Source organism: Aotus nancymaae, unplaced genomic scaffold (genome assembly GCF_030222135.1).
Source record: "Aotus nancymaae isolate 86718 unplaced genomic scaffold, 86718_ANA_hifiasm-v0.15.2.pri h1tg000064l_1, whole genome shotgun sequence".
Lineage (NCBI taxonomy): Eukaryota > Metazoa > Chordata > Mammalia > Primates > Aotidae > Aotus > Aotus nancymaae.
The window spans coordinates 23,123,837-23,143,868 of NW_026988479.1; the positions used below are offsets into that span (position 1 = coordinate 23,123,837).

General features: G+C 36.5%; 1 protein-coding gene across 1 annotated transcript; it reads left to right on the forward strand.

Annotated features, from left to right (window-relative positions):
* Positions 1-6,199: 6,199 nt before the first annotated feature.
* SPINK14 (serine peptidase inhibitor Kazal type 14 (putative)) lies at positions 6,200-14,863 on the forward strand. The gene is made up of 5 exons (XM_012450573.2): positions 6,200-6,221; positions 7,299-7,432; positions 8,793-8,836; positions 13,467-13,603; positions 14,599-14,863. Exons 2-5 carry the CDS (start codon positions 7,366-7,368, stop codon positions 14,642-14,644), a joined length of 294 nt encoding a protein of 97 aa, XP_012305996.1. The 5' UTR covers positions 6,200-6,221; positions 7,299-7,365; the 3' UTR covers positions 14,645-14,863.
* The last annotated feature ends 5,169 nt before the right edge of the window (positions 14,864-20,032 follow it).

Below are 20,032 nucleotides of genomic sequence, written 5' to 3' on the forward strand. Positions count from 1 at the left end.
TAAATGCTCACATCAAAAAGTTATAAAGATCTCAATTTAACAACCTAACATCAAAACTAATAAAACTAGGGAACCAAGAAGAAACCAATCCCAAACCTAGCAGAAGACAAGAAATAATCAAAATCAGAGTTGAACTGAAAGAGATTGAGACACAAAAAAATCACTTAAAATATAAATGAATCCAGAAGTTGCTTTCTTTAAAAAAATTAGTAAAATAGACCACTAGCTAGAATAGTAAAGAAGAAAAGAGAGAACATCCAAATAAACACAATTAGAAACAATTATAAAGGAGTATTACCACTGACCCACAAAAATTTAAATAACCAATGCAAAAATCCTCAACAAAATACTGGCAAATCGAATTCAGCAGCACATCAAAAACAAAAATGTATTCAAAATGATTAAGTAGGTTTTATCCCTGGGATGCAAGACTGATTTAATATATGCAAATCAATAAATGTAATTTATCACATAACGATGCTAAAAAAAAAAACGTGATTATCTCAATAGATGCAGAGAAGACTTTTAACAGAATTCAACACGTATTCATGGTAAAAACTCTCAATATACTTGGTATTAAAGAAACATACCTCAAAATAATAAGCCATCTATGACAAACCCACAGCCAACATCATACTGCATGTGAAAAAGCTGGAAAGGACATGATTTCATTAACTTTTTTGACTGCATAGTATTCTATAATGTCTGTGTACCACATTTTCTTTATCCAGTCTATTATTGATAGGCATTTGGGTTGATTCCATGTCTTTGCTATTGTAAATAGTGCTGCAGTGAAAATACATATGCATGTATCTTTATAATAGAATGATTTATATTCCTTTGGGTATATACCCAGTAATGGGATTGCTGAGTTAAATGGTATTTCTGGTTCTAGAATCACCACACTGTCTTCCACAGTGGTTGAAGTAATTTACATTCCCACCAACAGTGTAAAAGCATTCCTTTTTCTCCACAGCCTTGCCAGCATCTGTTGTTTCTTGACTTTTTAATAATTGCCATTCTGATTGTCATGTGATGGTATCTCACTGTGATTTTGATTTGCATTTCTCTAATGATCAGTGATGTTGAGTTTTTTTCATGTCTTCTTTTGCATACATATCTTCTTTTGAGAAATATCTGTTCATGTCCTTTGCCCACTTTTTAATGGGATTGTTTGATTTTTCTTGTAAATTTGAACATACTATTTCAAATATTAAGAGCTTTCACTGCTCAGAGTCTCAGTGATATTCCTTCTTCTGTCTTTGGGATTGTGTGCCAATCCCCTTGTCTGCTTCTCCTAGCCCTGGCCCCAGATAAGCATATTCAGCCTACACAGTGTCCCTTCTCTGACATAGTACCCTCTGACCCCAAATTGTTATTCTCCTCATTTATTGTTTTATCTCTTCCAGGATGTGAATCCCTTTCTGTTTTCTCCTTCTTTCCATCAGTATTTTCTGTTTATGGTGATAGGTTATTTTCCCTATGCCAGCCTCCCTGTCTGTCAATATGAGTGATTTCATTTTTTTCCTAACCCTGTGAGTATTTTGTCTTGTCCAGCCTCCAACTTCAATGCCCTACAAAAACATGTAAACAGAGCTCTGTAGTTGACTAACCTAAGGAAGACATTTGAAGGTATTATTACTTAAAATTAAAAATATTCCACTAAAAAATTGTTCTACTTCCTATGTCTTGTTGATAGTTGTGTTAAGCTCAATAAGCTTAATGCTAGTCACAGTACTATAGACTTTTGATATGTTTCTAGCAATAAAATTGAAGCTTACAATTTGAATTAGACATGCAAAGGAAATTTAATTTGACCTCTTCAATTGGCTGAAGTGATTGCTAATAACAATTTACTAGTGATTGCTAATAACTCCTTTTGAGATTTTTAAAATTCTCAAGTTATAAAATATTTTTGAAAAGTATTACATTTTTCTCTAAATCATGAAGATCTCAGTTGGTCAAGAATGGACTCATTAACTTTCTCCAAATCCGTTAATGATCAATTAATAAAAATGAGTGATATTCCTAGTTGTTTAATTTTTTTCAATAATTTATTATTAAATATCAGAAAATACAAAGAAGTTGAAAGAATTTTATGTCAAAACCCATATACCCACCTCCAAGATTTTGCCATTAATATTTTGCTCTTCCTGTTTTACCATATATATAATTTAAGTTTGAAATTCAAAAACAGATTTACCATTTCTCTGTCAAACTTATGGTTCAATGCAATTTACAAGTGCTTCAGAAAAGTCAAAGGAGATATTTAAAAACATGTTCAACTGTTTGTGAATCTAAGTGTTCTAAATATGCAACTGTATTAATTTTTAAGGGCTGTCATAATAAAGTACTACAGACTAGATGGCTTAAGCAACAAAAATTTGCTCCCAGCTCTGGAAGCTAGAAGTCTGAGATGAAGGTGTCAGCAGGGTTGACTTATCTCTGGCTTATAGATGGCAATGTTCTTTGTGAGCCTTCTTATGGTATTTATTCTTTGCTTGTCTTCATCCTAATTTTTTCTTCTTATAAGAACACTAGTCATACTGAATTAGGGCCCACCCCAATGACCTAATTTAACCTTAATTACTTCCGTGACTACCCTATCTCCAAATACTGACTCATTCTGATGTACTGGGTATAGGGATCACAACATATAATCCCCTTGCCCAGTTTCAGGTATGTCTTTATCAGTAGCATGAAAACAAATTAACATGCCTTCTAAAGGAGTTATAGGAAATGTAAAAATTAAACAAAACAAAAATGTTTTGCTTTTTCGTTTTGTTAGTGATACTATCCAAAGAGAAAAGATAATAAAACCTGTTATTTGGTATGTGGTATTCTTCTGAAGCAAACATAAAGCTGACAAAATTACACAGGCAAGAAATATTATATTTAAGGTTATTGCAATCAGGAAGAGAGGCCAGAATTCAGTCTGAACTCAACTCACTGAAACAAAGGAAATGAGAAGGTTTCTAAGGGCTGGGGTGAGCTAATGCAAAGTACTGGAGGATAATATGGGGAAATCATAGGCCATCTGTGTTTGCTAATTGGCTTCATCCAAAGCAAAAATAAACTCATATCTTTATGAGAGGAGGTGTTTTTGCAACTTGGAGCAAGGTGCTTATCACCCTGGAAGGTAGATCTGTACCCTTCCACAGAAACTAGTAGATACGAGCACTATTTGTCTTGATGATTACATTTCCAAGGGATGGCTCCCAGGCCACTGAGAAAGACAGTCCTGGGTTGTTAAACTGGCAAGAGGCTTCTAAAAGGATTTACAACTCAGAGGGATATATAAAGAAATTAGAGTTACACATTCTAAAGTAAATCCTCCACAAAAAACGAAGATCAGATGTCTAGAGTTAAGAAGCTTATCTACAGTTCAATTGAGCCAAAGAGAAGGTTAAGGCCATAAAGCCATCTTGGTCAGTCCAAATAACTGGTTCTCCAAACCACTGGTCCAGACCAGTGCAGGAGAATGTACAAGTCTAGTTAATGCTGTCCTAGAGCTTCCCTAAAATCCTTCAGAAGGGAAAGGCTTAATCCTACAACCTGGATGGGAATGATTATTTGCGTGGTATCTAGCGGTTTTACTGTGATAGATAAAGCATTGTTGGCACCTCATCAGTACTGTGTTGGAAGTATAATTGGTCATCAGAATGAGGTAAACTATGAAAGTGCTATCCATTGGCAGTAGAGCTGAGACTTTCTGCAGGAAGACAGTAGTAGAGCCTTACATCAATCCAGTGACAGTAGAAGGGTTTTTGCATCCCTGAAAAGTGATAAGAATCTGCTTTGGACAATAGGAGGAGACAATGGTTTTTGAAGATGTGGATTTGAGGTGAAACTGAAACATGTAAATTGAATTACTTCACAACTAAGGAGGCTGGAATTCAGTGAGAAAGCCCTAAGCTGTAGCTTTTGGAATTAGACTAGGTGTGATAGATGATGACAAAATCATAGACTAAGGATTCTCTGAGGGGCATATGATCTTTTAATCTCACTTATTCTCTTCTCCCAATATTAGTTCAACTGAAATCTGGGGGAGTTTGGAAAAGGTAAAAATATTCTAGCCTTAATTATTCCCTGTAGCACTTGCTTTTCCTCTGTGTGCTTCAGGTTTAAACAATGTTTATAGACCTCTCTCTGTTATCTTATTTTTGTATCTATTAAATAGAGCCTTGTGATCATAATATGCAATCCCCTTTGTCTTAAAGTATTTTGTTTCAGTTTTTCATAGTTAAAATATTGAATTTGTGGCATTTTATTGTTTGATTTATCAATGCTAATATGAATGAGAAACACAGGGGTCATCATTAATATCTAAAAGTCACAAGATTCAGAAAACTCAAATATTGGAAATTTCCTCCTCAAGTCTACCTTCCTTGAGTAATTATTTGTGTAATGACTTTCCCCTAATGTGGGCTAAGCTGCATTAGGGTAAGGATGATGCCAATAGTTTTCACAACTGTATTTCCAGGGCCCCTCACAGTTCCTGAGAAATTAGAATTCCAAACTGTAGAAGGCCTATGAGAAATCACCTATGTGTGATGCTCTGATAATAAAATTTGCAACAAAACTAAGTAAAAAAATGTAGATTATTTATTCTCAGATGGGAAGTAATTTCACACTTATTTTTGAATGCCATAAAATGAGTCTGTGCCTCTGTATTTACAACATTTGCATCCATATAGTGGCTGAGAAGAAGACAAATTAAAATAGCATTTATTGGTGACTTGTCTCAGTTTTCAAAGCTGTTTTGTTTGTTCAATTAAACCTCCAAAGAGCACTTGATAGAATGTGCGATTCCCAACAGTGCAAATGGGAAAATTCTGTGGTCCAGATAGAAGAAATTATTTTCCAAGTTGACAAAACATTATAACTTGATGTTCTGTTTCTGCATTCAGAATGCTTTCTAAACAATAAAGTACCTCTGCCTTTCCAAACTGGGGAATAAATGATTTACTCAGGAAGATAACAGGGTGTTTTCAAAGTATTTTATGTAAGATTACAAGTATGGAGCTCACAAATTGAATGAAAACCGCCTCTCTCATATTCTAGGTGATCTAAGTTCTTTCTGGAAGTTTCCAGGTGGCTTATTTACAGGCATTTATTGAAATGAAATATTAAAAGACAAATTAACTGAGGTAAATAAAAATCTGCCTATGCTAGCACCATTAACAACAATAAAAAATGAACATCACCCTAATTGAGCAACAATTAAAGAATATTAATATAATTAAAATCCATATATGTGATCGAATATGACACCAGGCATCTAAATTCATGTTCAATATAACTATATTTAGAGAGCAAGAAAATGGTATAGCCCATTTCTAAGTGAAAAAACAATATATATTATAAAAGTTGAATATTATAAAAAACATATGTACATGTGTGATTATGTGTATATATATATCTCTTAAAACTAGAATTAATTTTATATTTATTTAATAAGTACTTCTGGGCTGTGAGATTTTACACCTTTTGTTTCATTTGCATATTTTTTATTTTGTGTATTTCTATTTCATTTTGTATATTTCTATTTTGTATATTTCTATTTGGCCATTTCTTTGTATGTTTTTACTTGCTGCCCCTCCCTTTCCTGTATGTTTCTATTTTATAAAGTTTCTAAGTGAGCATGTATTGATTTTATGTAAGAAAAATAACTTTTTACAGAAGAAATGGTAGAGGCCAGAAGTTCAGATAACAGGAGGAACTTAGCTATAACAAAATATCTTCCCTGTTAAAATGGCAGAGGCCCTGGGTTACTACGGGCACAAGGCTGGACCTACAGCAAATGGTATCCAAGAATCTCATCTGTTGCTGAAACCTCCTCTACCAGCCTTCTCTTTCTTAGGCGTTTCCACACATTTTTAATTCTGGTTCTAAGTACTAATTATTGTTGTGGAACATGTTATATTTTTCTTCTTGCTGTCTCCTACTGTGGTGTGTTTTCTCACGCTATTGCCTCTCTTGAATTGCCTAATGGCTGCCCTTTCCAGTGATCTGTTCTTACCTCCTCATGTCTCCCCTGCTGAGGTTTGACCTTGATGCATTCTGAATGATGGGCCTCCAGGCCCTGCTCAATCCAGCACACAATGCCTCAGTGACTTTTCTCTCCTACGCAGCAGTTATTCCATCCCCTCCTGAGGCCCTAACACATGCCTCTTAAAAGCGGCACATTACATTCCTCTTCCTTTTCTCTTCTTTCTGAGGTGGGTCAGCTGTGGCATGAGGGATGGAGAAAGTGAGCCTCTGTGTTTTGCTTTAGTCTTCTGGCTGCAGGTGAACTTTTACTGCTTCTGCTCCATTTCTGGAGGAATCCAGGGAAAATATCAGGATGAGATAGGGGTGTGTTTAGCAAAAACATGGTGTCCCAGACTGCCAGGAGTAGGCACAGTAGGCAACCTTGCACAGTGGGCAAAGGACTTCCAATCATCCTGGCTACATTTTAATGTCTTAAATAACAATAACACCTGCCACACTGTAGCGTATCAGTAGAGTTTATATAATTACCCACTGACGTGTGTTGCAGACAGAGATAAAAGCCTAGAGAACATATGGAAGACCAGGCCACTTTTGTAGGATTAGGAATTGAGGTAGAGTTAAATGTGGTCCTTGGTCAACCCTGGAATCTGCCGATACCATTCTCGGGGATCAGAAATGTTGCTACAAGGAAAGTCCATCCTTAGGGAGAATTTGCTCACTGACTTTCCCCTTTCTATATATGGATTAAAATAGCTGTGGGACCCCAGTGAGATGGCAGGGAATGATTTTTCTCCTGTGAATGTCCTCAAAGTGTCTAGGATTCAACATCAGAAGAGTCTCAGTATAGTCAAGCATGCCTGAGTTATCAGAAATATTTGTCTTAATCCAAAGAGGTATTCATTGCTTGAGGAGCAAGTATAGACCTACTCCATTTATTGAGAAGTTCATATTGTCTAGGGAACTCAGTAGCCCCATATTCTTTCGTCACCCTCTCAAAAATAAATTTAGGTGAAGCTTCAGAGAAGGAGTTGCTATTTCATGACCTGTAAAATACCTTCCCACTAAAATAATACAATTATGCCCCTAGAGTAGTCTATGATTTACTTCTGAGGATTCGAAGATCTGTTACTGAGCTCTATACTTTTAATCAGGATTGTTATTCAAAGTTTATTTTTTTAAACATTTGTTTCTGAGGAAGAGTGGAATAGGCTTTCCAAATACAAAGTACTGAGGGTACAGTGGGCAGACTGGAGATGGATCTTCATTGCAATAGTTGTCTTAAATCCCGATTGTCTGCACTTCAGTGATTGTGTTAGAGGGCAACAACCTGAGACAATATCACATCATTCCAAGGACACACCAGGAGGAAAAATGGCCAAATCTTTTCCAGCATTCTCACTTTTGTCCTTTATCTTGATACATTCGGTGTTATCTTCTGGTGAGTAGTTTAGCTGGTCTTGACCAGCAGTTGAAATTGATTTGTGGGCTTTTACATCATAATCTGAGAAAGAATGCTTTAAAATTGTTCTTAGAATCATCTAAAAAATATGAGGATTGGGCCCAAAATCACTTTAAAGTTACAGCATACTTTACATATATACTTTGAAAAGTAAAATTATATGCATATACACTTTGAGAGATGATATTCAGAGTATATAAATATATATATATGTATGTGTGTGTGTGTGTATATGTATACACTCTCAAAATGTGTATTTTGAGAGATGATGGGGTGTACTCTAATAGACTCAGATTCAATGGGCAGAGACCTTCGTTTTGTCATCTTTTGCATGCAGATTATTATGAGATTTAATTCATGGGGGCAAAGAGGCTTGAGTGACTGAATGAGGTAACATGTACAAATGACTAGCAATATGATATGCATACATCAGAGCACATCTTGAAAATTTAGAATGTTTGAAAATGCTTTGCTGTGTATTTGAGTGGACCATTATCTTTTTTGTTGTTGTTGTTGTTGCATTTTAGGTTTTGAGGTGTATGTGAAAAACATGTAAGATTGTTGCATGGGTACACACATGACACTGTGGTTTGCTGCCTTCCTCCCCATCACCTATATATGGGATTCCTTCACATGTTATCCCTCCCCAACTCCCCACCCCCCGCTGTCCCTCCCCTATTCCCCCCCACAGACCCCAGTGTGTGATGCTCCCCTCCCTGTGTCCATGTGTTCTCATTGTTCAACACCCACCTATGAGTGAGAACATGCGGTGTTTGATTTTCTGTTCTTGTGTCAGTTTGCTGAGAATGATGGTTTCCAGGTTCATCCATGTCCCTACAAACGACCATTATCTTTTATCCTCTTCTAGAGAAGAAATCATGTAGGGAGTCATAAGGAGACCTAGCCTCAAGGGCTGGAGAGCTTGCTTTTTCACATACCTACCAAGAATTCCTGAGTATTACCCAGGTGTCGTTTCACTCTAAAAAATATGTCGATTGGGCCCAAAATCACTTTAAAGTCACAGCATTGCTTGTTTCTTTCATACAAGCTCTGAATCCTCTCAAGTCCAAACTAATTAGAAAAATTATTTAGTACACTGGACCGCCAGCCTTCATGAAAAGAGTGATGCATCTATGTAATACCCTGCTGATATCAATCAGGAGAAAAAGAGTTATTACACATTTAAAAAAACATGAATGAATACATGTATAAATGAGATAATGTTTTCCATTGCTGCAAGCTTCCTTGATAATAAATTAGAACTCTTTTATTCTGCCAACAGATTAAGCTACGATTCACCGGGAATTAGATTCTGTAACTATTTTCATGTATTCTCTAGTTTCATGCCCTAGACACTGGTGGCCACCACATGGAGTTATTAAGGTAATCTTCCATTAAATTTCCTCACAGGACTGACATTATAATATGAGGTCTTTTTTGGAATTGTCACTGTGGAAACTTAATGCATCAAGGTCATCCATAATATTCTTCAAGATTTATTTGTATGAGGGTGGTGAATACACTGCTGAAACAGTACCCCAGAGTAGAGACAGAAACTTGGAACCAAGACAACATTCAGTCACATATACACCAGAGAACTCTCTGTAGTGCCTGAAAAATATTTAAGAGTATTGACAATTGCCAGGAGCATGGCAGGTTCTTAAGAGCCTATGGACTTGGGCATAACATGGTCCTGGCTCTCAAGGGGCTCACAGTTTGATGGAAAGAATGACTGAAAAGAATGCTCCTTAATGTCTTGAGATGTACAGAGAATGCCTATGCAAGTTGTGAATGGAGAAGGCAACTTCTGGATATGGATGGAAGAAAATGTGAAGGCATAGTAGATAATCTGAACAGAGCCTCAAATTATGTTTGCAACTTGTATGAGGGCAAAATGGAGAAAACTTTTTCATTTTTGTCTACTTTTCTGAGCATTGCATATAATGTGAGGTCAACTGATATTTGATAAGTGAGGGAAAAGGTGAATGAGGGATTAAACTTTTCATTTTGATTCATATTTGCATCACTGTATTCCTTCCCTTTAGAATTATTAGCACCTTAAGCTTTTGTCTCATTCTTAAATTTTAAATTTACAAATTTTAAAGTTATGAATTAAATTTGCAAATTCTTTTTTTTTCTGTTTTAATCTTTTTTTTTTTGCATTTTAGGTTTTGGGGTACATGTGAAAAACATGCAAGATTGTTGCATAGGTGCATACGTGGCAGTGTGATTTGCTGCCTTCCTCCCCTTCACCTATATGTGGCATTTCTCCCCATGCTATCTCTCCCCAACTCCCCACCCCGCCGCTGTCCCCCCCTCCCCCACAACAGACCCCCGTGTATAGTGCTCCCCTCCCTGTGTCCATGTGTTCTCCTTGTTCAACACCCGCCTATGAGTGAGAACATGTGGTGTTTGATTTTGTGTTCTTGTGTCAGTTTGCTGAGAATGATGGTTTCCAGGTTCATCCATGTCCCTACAAAGGACGCGAACTCATTGTTTTTGATGGCTGCATAAAATTCCATGGTGTAATGTGCCACATTTTCCCTGTCCAGTCTATCATCGATGGGCATTTGGGTTGGTTCCAGGTCTTTGCTATTATAAACTGTGCTGCAATGAACATTCGTGTGCATGTGTTCTTATAGTAGAACGATTTATACTTTTTTGGATATATACCCAGTAATGGGATTGCTGGGTCAAATGGAATTTCTATTTCTAGGTCCTTGAGGAATCGCCTCACTGTCTTCCACAATGGTTGAACTAATTTACACTCCCACCAACAGTGTAAAAGTGTTCCTATTTCTCCACATCCTCTCCAGCATCTGTTGTCTCCAGATTTTTTAATGATCGCCATTCTAACTGGCGTGAGATGGTATCTCAATGTAGTTTTGATCTGCATTTCTCTAATGACCAGTGATGATGAGCATTTTTTCATATGCTTGTTGGCCTCATGTATGTCTTCTTTTGTAAAGTATCTGTTCATATCCTTTGCCTACTTTTGAATGGGATTGTTTGTTTTTTCTTGTAAATCTGTTATAGTTCTTTGTAAATTCTGGATATCAGCCCTTTGTCAGATGGGTAGGCTGCAAAAATTTTTTCCCATTCTGTTGGTTGCCAATTCACTCTAATGACTGTTTCTTTTGCCATACAGAAGCTGTGGAGTTTGATTAGGTCCCATTTGTCTATTTTGGCTTTTGTTGCAAAAATCACAAGCATTCCTATACACCAATAACAGACCTAAAGAGAGCCAAATCAAGAATGAACTGCCATTCACAATTGCTACAAAGAGAATAAAATACCTAGGAATACAACTAACAAGGAACGTAAAGGACCTCTTCAAGGAGAACTACAAACCACTGTTCAACGAAATAAGAGAGGACACAAACAGATGGAGAAACATTCCATGTTCATGGTTAGGAAGAATTAATATCGTGAAAATGGCCATACTGCCCAAAGTAATTTACAGATTCAACACTATCCCCATCAAGCAAATTCTTCTATGTAAAAAAGTCAGTCATGAGTTGACTGTTGAGAAAGATATTTTGAGGGCAGCTCTACCTTCAAGAGACTCAGGGATCAGAGTGTAAAACGTGTCAGAGGCTACTACCCCAGGAAAAGGATCTGCACAATTTTTCCAGGATTTATACTCTGGTCTCATAAAGTTCAGTTCTAGAATTTTCTTCTCCAGAAGATTACCTGCAGGATGAGTCCTCCTCATGCCTATAATCCATAAATAATAATAAATACACTCATTTTTACTTATTTCTTTAACAAATATTTATTAATCATCTGTGCTGTGCCCTAAGATGCAATATTGAGGAAAGCAGTTATATTCCTTTTTCTTATGAAGCTTACAGATAGCCAAAAAATGAAGAAAACAACAATGATTTATGGTAAGTTTTATAAATACAAGAAATAAAATGGTATGATAGAGAATATCTGTTGAGCATAGAGATATAAACAGTGGGTTCAGGCAAGGTTTTTCTGTCACGGGGATATCTAAGGTGAGACCTAAAGGATAAAAAGGAGCCACCCAGGTGGAGAGTGGGGAGAAAGACCTCACCACCTGGGTCACTAATTGAAGCCCTGTGTGACTGGAGCACAGGCAGGGAGGAGAAGTGGCAGATGTTACAGTAAGAGCAGAACGTGGGAGTCTCACCTGACGAATGCATATCTTCCTCTAAAGACAAAGAGAAAAAAGAAGCTATATGTATAGACAACAATATAGACTATTCTCCTTGTCTTTGGTAACTATATATTCTTTCAGATTGAACTATCTTACATCTCATTCATTCATTTTGCAAATGTTTATATAGCAATGACTAAATGCCAATATATATGCTGGGTACATAATGACTAGCCTAATCAGACACAAATCTTTCCCTTGAGGGCTTATAGTCCATTAGGGGTGTGGGATTAGTTAAATAATTAGACAAATGCTTTGCTACAAACTGATTAAAAGTATAAAAATAAATAACAGAGAGTGGTGACTGTATTTTAATAAATAGCTCTGAGAAAGTGGGTTATAACCTGAGCTCTAAAGATAGACTGACTTTAGGTTCAGAAAAAATATATTTGGTGAGGGGGTCATGACACTTCAAAAAGACCTTGAGATGAGGGGAAGATAAAGACTTTATATATTAAAAAAAAATTACTAAAAAGGCAGAAAGCAAGGTAGTATAAGGTAAGGGTAGAAGATTTGGGAGGTTCCAGGTCACGTAGGGACTTTTAGCCCATAATAAGAAAGACTTTTTATAATGTGCAATGAGGTTCAATGAAAGAACATTTATCAAGGAAATAAAATGATTCAGAGAAGTTTAAATTGTGAAACCTCAGGAAATGGGGAATAAAGGAAATGGAGGGATTAATTAGATAACAATGGTGGCCTGGCCATGATGGTGATGTTGGATAAAAAAAGAAGGAAGAGGAATTTCTACGTTAAAACGTGACCCTCTTCCTTCCAAATTTCTAGCCAAAACTTTCTCCTACCTTGTGTGTGTTACTTTATTTGTACCAATCCTATGGCATTTTTAGAGCTCCTGAGAACACTAGCCTCAAGCTTCATAAATCTCAGAGTCGCTATTTCAAGTCATCACCAGCACCATCATTGTCCAGAGAAGAACTTCTCCTGAAAACAAGCATCCCTGGGTCAGGGTCCCTAATGAGACATGTCCCTTCCTTTGTTTTCAATTTTCCCTACAGTGTCAGGGCATTAGTCTTAATGACCTTGCACTTCACAACTTTGAAATAGGAGATGGCTTGAGGATTGAGAAAGTGAATAAAATGTAATAAACAGTTTAAATTAAGGCATGTGTATTCTTCAATTACTGATCTTCAGTTTTCTTAGCTGAGCTGTCACAGAAAATCTCTAAGAATCTTTCCAGATCTAATAGTTGGGGCATAAAGAAGATTGAGAGAGAAGTTCCAGATAAATTATCTGTTTATCTATTCTTTTTTTTTTTTGACCATGACATAGCTGGCCGTTGTTCTCCTTTATTGAGAAGGTCCTGACAACCAGGGCATCATATTGTCACCAAAAGAGATACATATAGGTTCTAGTTTCATGGCTTTGTGGAGATGGGAAAGTGAGAGCTTTCGTAGGACTGAAATATGGTCTGGGCTATGCTTAGAATTTTTTTTTTTAGATGGGGTCTCACTCTGTTGCCTAAGATGGAGTGGAGTGGCACCATCATTGCTCACTGCAGTGTTAACCTCCTAGGCCCAAGTGATCCTGCTGCCCTAGCCTTCTGAGAAGCTGGGACTACAGGCATGCATCACCATGCCTGGCTAACTAAAAATAAAAAGTTTGGAGAGACAGGGTATTGCTCTGTTGCCTAGGCTGGTCTTGAACTCCTGGGCTCAAGCAATCCTCCCACTTCAGCCTCCTAAAGTGTTGGAATGACAGGCATAAGCCACCACACTTGGACTATGCTTAGATTTTCCTAATGAAGTTCAAAGGTGACCTACCTGTCTAAGAGAGGTTCTAATTGTATAAATCTTTTCAACTCAATTTCAGGTGAAATGTCCATATGAGAAAGTAAACTTGAGTTGGTTTAATAGAACTGTCAACTCCTGCCCTGGCTTATATCAACCCATCTGTGGCACCAATTTTATTAACTATGATAATCCCTACATCCTGTGTGTTGAGAGCTTGTGAGTACTATTTGGGGAAAAGAAAGGAACTATAAATATGCTTGTTCATAGCGATTACCATCTACCCCTCCCATCAAGTACATCAACCTTGAAGCCAGGAATTTGCTCCAGTTCACACAGATAATAATCAGCCCCTACTCAGAAAAGCACATAGTAATAGAAAGTCCACTGCATTAGAAAGCAGACTCATTGTACCAAATGACATTCCTCAGATCCTTTCTGGTATCTGAGCCCTTACGTTCCCATATGCCAATAGATTGACTTCCACTCAAGAAGCTCTCAAATATCCCTTCAGGCCCTGAATGATTTTTAATTTAAGACAAATTGTAGTTTTGCTTCCTCTTAAATATCTTCCCCCTCTCAAGTGTTTGAAACTCTGAACTACAATGATGAGGTAATTGCAAAGTTTGAGTGTTTTATCTGAGACAATGTTTAGATTTTTGGATTTATATGACATAAATCAGTGATTAGACATTGAAATCTTATAACACAATGCTTTCAGCTTTGATTCCTATATGAGTGAGTGCATTTCACAGAGAGAAAAATTGTCCCCATGGCATCATAACAGAGCCTTTAGTCCAGTGATTTTTTAATTCGGTGCAAGGAGCAATCACAGGAATGTACAAAGCCCAGGTCATTCTCACTAATGAGTAATTCAGCCCCACTAATGAGTAATACAGTGTGAGGGTATTAACAGAATAGTTGATGATTGGTATGCCTCACATATCACAAACTCAGACCTGATTACACAGCTTAATTTCAAAAAGATTGTAGCACGTGTCACAATATCTTCAGTGGCATCTTAGAATCACTGAATGAGAATTAAATAAGAAATCCAATAATTTTGTCTTCTGTCATTAGTCAATTTCCTTTTTACTCTGGATCTTAGTTTCTTCAAATATAAAGTCAGGTTTTAGATGAGATAACTTAAAAGTATTTCTGTAGTTCTGACATTGTATTACTTAATAAAATGTTTATTCTAATACTTCCTTTAGGAAATCTCATGGAAGAATCAGGTTTTACCATGATGGAAAATGTTAGCTGAGTGGACTTGAATGGGGAAGATCCCTTCTTTTTTTTCCCTCCATGTCTCCAATCTTCCTCTTTCACTTTTTACATCTATTTGCATTTGTTCTTGATGACAAAGAGCTATCACTACTAAGCTTGTAGCAGATGGCTTCAAGGTTCCTTCCATGGACCTCTCCTCTCACTGATTCATTGCCTTCCACAGTCTCCCTAATAAATAAACTTTTATGAAAGCCTGATTGACTTAGGTCTCAGATCTGTGTCTAAATCTAAAAATCTAAGAAGGAGAACAAATTCAGAATTTGAGTCACGGGTCAAATGCAAATATTGGGATTAATCAGCTCTCTAATACTAATAACAATAAAGTAATCTGTGTCAAGCCTCCAGATTGTCTTCCAAAGAACATGACAAAAATTTCCTCCACATTCCTTTGGCATTTTAAAAAAACAAATAATAGCAATTATAGGACATTGTACTCTGCTTGTAGGGTGCCTGTTGCATAATTTCTGCAAACTCCTCATTAGACATCCTCCCTTTTGGACTCAGCCTTGAGACAGAGACATTTACACATGTGCAGCTTTGATCAGCAGGGCCCCACATTCTCACCAGATCCATTTTGCCAGAAGAAAACCTACATTGTTGGTATCCATAAATGGCCCATTGGTCATCAGCCTTTTTCTTAAATTCTGAAAGGGTTAAAATGTGGGACACCTTTTTCTCTGTTATACTGCATATATATTTTTTACTTCTATATGTATAGCACACTAATAATATGCTCTAATATGCTCTCTTCCCATACCAGCTTCGGAAAGAGCATCTATTCCGCCTCTCAATACCTTGCAAGCCTGTGGTCAGAGCGTGCACATGTTCTGTTAGATCTTTGATCTAACCTCCCATGCTGATCACATGGTGAGTTCATGGCTCCAGTGAGAAGGAAACAATCACTTTTCATTTATCATCTTTAGAATTAATATCTCTTGGAAAAACAAGATATTCTCTAGTTTTATAGCATGCCAATTTCCATTGCTCCAATTCCTGGGTTATGCAAGAATACCAAGAATTTCAGGGATCCTGGGAGGTGTTTTCTAACATTATTGCTGTAACTTTGTTGACAAATATTTTCTTCTGCAATAGTTAATTTGCCATTAATGTCATCAAGTGGATTCTTAAAATCTCAGATAGGCACTATTAACAGCCTTGCATGAGATCTCAGTTCTGTTACCTCTAATCTGCTCTAGTGACTCTCTTTGCTTTGGGTAGTTTCTTCACACACAAGCACCAATTGGTAATCTTCTGATCTTTTATCCAGCTCTCCTGTGCAGTAGTCCTGCAGACTCCAGCCACTTTAGTCTCTATTTCCTTTCAGCTCTGTATTCTCAACACAGATTTGCTTCATCAAGATTCCTCTTTCCTATTCCCAGAATCTCTTACAATGCCAAAACCAAGGCCAACCACAGAGTTTAACATTTATTTTCCATTGGTCAGGAATCTGTCCTTCAGTGCCTGGTGTCCTAGTGTCACTGTTTTACATATTTTATCTGACATTTTTTTGTTGTTTCAGGTAGGAGGAGATAACTCATTTTGCTTGCATCATATCGTTTGAAAGTAGAAGTTGACTTTATCTTTTATCATGCCTTTGGACTTATGTTTTTGTACTTCTTTTTTCTATGATACCTCCTAAAGTCTAGACTAGAATACTTTGTCATTGTTGTTTTACTTTTTCTAAAAGTTCCAGTGGATAAGATTTGTGCTCTATAATACTACAAATCTTTTTAGTGGATAAGAAAGCACTGACTTAAACTGTCAATGCATACCAGAAAAAAGGTCAGTAAAAATAATATTTCTTTCTGTCATTTGATAGTAGACAGCCCCAAAGAAGTAAAGGAGATCAACATACATCTAAATGCAAGACTGCTGCCTTCCAGTTCAACCCCTAAGGATAATTTTCACAGATCCCTTATGACTGCTAATATAAAATGAACATCCCCTTTGTGGTCCTAGCTCTGACAGTTACTACCTGTGTTCTCATTGTTTCTTTCTCTCTCTCTCTCTCTCCCTCTGTCTCTGGCAGGTGATTTCAAATTTCTCCCTCCGATTCCCCGTATATTTTATCCTTTGGTTGTTGATTAGACCTAGGTTTTTGTCATTTTTATCTTCTAACCCACCCTGCTTCCTCTGCATGACAATCCCACTCACATCTGTATTTATTCTGTTGCCTTTATACGTATAACTCACTTACCCATGTCATGAGACTGTACCCATATTCTTAGCATCAGGCATTGGACATCTTTACACACACACACACACACACTCACAAATATGCATGCAATTTAATGAGTTTGGACATATGCATACAACCTTGAAATCATCGTCATAATCAAGGCAGTAGACATATCTGTCACCTCTAAAAGTTTCCTCGTGATTCTTTGTTTTTGTTTTTTGATCTCATTCATTTTTATAGCTGCATAGTACTCCATGGTATATATGTACCACATTTTCTTTACCCAGTCTATCACTGATGGGCATTTGAGTTGGTTCCATGTCTTTGCTATTGTAAATACTGTTGTAATAAACATACATGTGCATGAGTCTTTATAGTAGAATGATTATATTCCTTTGGGTATATGCGCAGTAATGGGATTTCTGGGTCAAATGGTGTTTCTGGTTCTAGATCCTTGAGTAATTGCCACACCATCTTCCACAAGGGTTGAACTAATTTACATTCCCACCAACAGTGTAAAAGGGTTTCTATTTCTCCACAGCCTTGCCAGCATCTATTGTTTGACTTTATAATAATCACCATTCTGACTGGTGTGGGATGGTATTTCACTGCGGTTTAGAATTGCATTTCTCTAATAAACAGTGCTGATGAGCTTTTTTTCATGTTTGTTGGCCTCATAAATGTCCTCTTTGAGAAGTAGAAACTGAACATCTTAATTTCATTGGCCCTCATGGAATCTTGAAAATCAATCTATAGAATATGGATCTTATGTTTTTCTAAATTTGCTTCTACACGTTTTGATGTAATGAAAGTTAATGCTCTTACTCTCTCTAAGCCCTTTTTCACTCAAAACCAATTTTAATATACTATAATACATATTCTTTATATCAAGTTACATATTGATTGAACCCATGAACATTTAATTCAAGTCATCTTTTTTTAATGTTATTCTACTATTCATCTTAACTGTTATCTCAGGCTCCATTTTAGTCTTCTGATCATAATTTTCCACTTAAATATTACCTGTTAAAAATCACTATTCTTGGTGAGTTATAATAGAAATAAACATCTTAGTATGACTTACAAAACACTTTATTTCATCTGTAAAAGACACTCTGTAAGCCCAAGTTTAACTGTAATGAGCTCTTGTAGGACTTGCAGCAAACCCCATTTGCCCATAAGGTGGCAGTAAAGCATTGCTCTTTAGACCAACAACTTTGACAAGACTTTTGGCCAACTAGTCATATAACAGTATGATTTTGGGCAGATTGCTAGATCTCTATGAGCTGCAGATTTCTCATCATCTAACATGGCAATATCCTTCTCCCTAGGAAGGTGAAACTTCCTTTTTTTTTTTTTTTTTTTTTTTTTTTTTTTGAGACGGAGTTTCGCTCTCGTTACCCAGGCTGGAGTGCAACGGCGCGATCTCGGCTCACCGCAACCTCTGCCTCCTGGGTTCAGGCAATTCTCCTGCCTCAGCCTCCTGAGTAGCTGGGATTACAAGCACGCACCACCATACCCAGCTAATTTCTTTTTTCTTTTTTTTTTTTTTTTTTGTAATTTTAGTAGAGACGAGGTTTCACCATGTTGACCAGGATGGTCTCGATCTCTTGACCTCGTGATCCACCCGCCTCGGCCTCCCAAAGTGCTGGGATTACAGGCGTGAGCCACCGCGCCCTGCCGAAACTTCCTAATATACTCCAGCTTTGACGTTTATTCAGGTCTCACATTGGATGAGAGTATTGGGAAATGTTTCTAGCTAATGGAATATTTATAACTAAGAAATGGACTAAACTCTTCTAATCCCATGGAGTATTTTTTTCTTTAGAATTAGATTCTTTTTACCCTGAGAAAGTTAATTCAGAAAGGCAGACTTCTGTAAACTGTTTCCCATGTATTTTCCAAGCAAAAATTGGAAAAGAGTTAGATATGGTCCTATATAGGCTGCCAGAAAGCCATTATTATTTAAAATAACATGAAAACAATAAGACAAATCTATACCACGGTTAATTTTCTTTAATTTAAAAATTTTTGGTTTATTTTTATTACTTTTTACAAATTATAATTGTGTATACTTACGGGGTGTAATGTGATGTTTTGTTACATGTATAGAAATTGGAATAATTAAATTAATCTAATTCACATATCCTTCACTTCATTTATTTTTTGTGGTAAGACATTGCAAATTTACTTTCTTAGCTATTTTGAAATAACTGACATGTTTTTATTAACTGTAGTCATCCTTCTGTGCAATAGATTTTATAAGCCTATTATTTTGTGTAACCAAAACTTTACACAATTTGATAAACACCTCCTCATTTCTTCCTCCCCACCCACACTTCTAGCTTCTGGTAACCAGCATACTACTCCCTACTTCTACTTCTATAAACTTAACCTTTTCAGATTCCATGTTTAACTATGAGTATGTGGTGAAAGTGGGCATCTCTGTCCTGTTATGTATCTCAGAAGAAAAACTTTCAACTTTTCACTATTAAGTATGATGTTAGCTGTGGGCTTGGCATATACGCCATAACTGTGTTTAGATACGTTCCTTCTATGCATAACTGTATTTAGGTACAGTTCTTTTCTGTGTCTGGTTTATTTCACTTAACATAATGTTCTCCTATTCTGTACATATTACTGCAAATGACAGAGTTTCTTTCTTTTTAAAAGATACATAATATTCCATTGTATATCACATTTGGAATTATATCACATTTTATTTATCCATTCATCTATTGATGGACATATTGGTTGATTACGTATTTTTTCTGCTGCAAACAATGCTGTAATAAACACAGCATGCAGATATCTCTTCCACATATTGATTTACATTCCTTCGGATATATACCCAGAGTGGAATTGCTGAATCATATGGTAGTTCTATTTTTAGTTTTTTGAGAAAACTCCATCCTATTTTCCCTAATGGCTGTACTAATTTGCCTTCCCAAAAGGTTCTTCTTTCACCTCTTTGCAAATACTTCTTATTTTCATTGTTATAATAAGCATTCGAACAGGTGCAAGGTCATATCTCATTCTGGTTTTAATTTGCATTTCCCTAATTATTAGTGATGTAGAGCACTTAAAAATAAACTTGTTTGCAATTTGCATTCCTTCTTTTGAGTAATGTCTGTTCAGGTTCTTTGTCAATTTTTAATTAGATTATTTGTTTTCTTGCTATT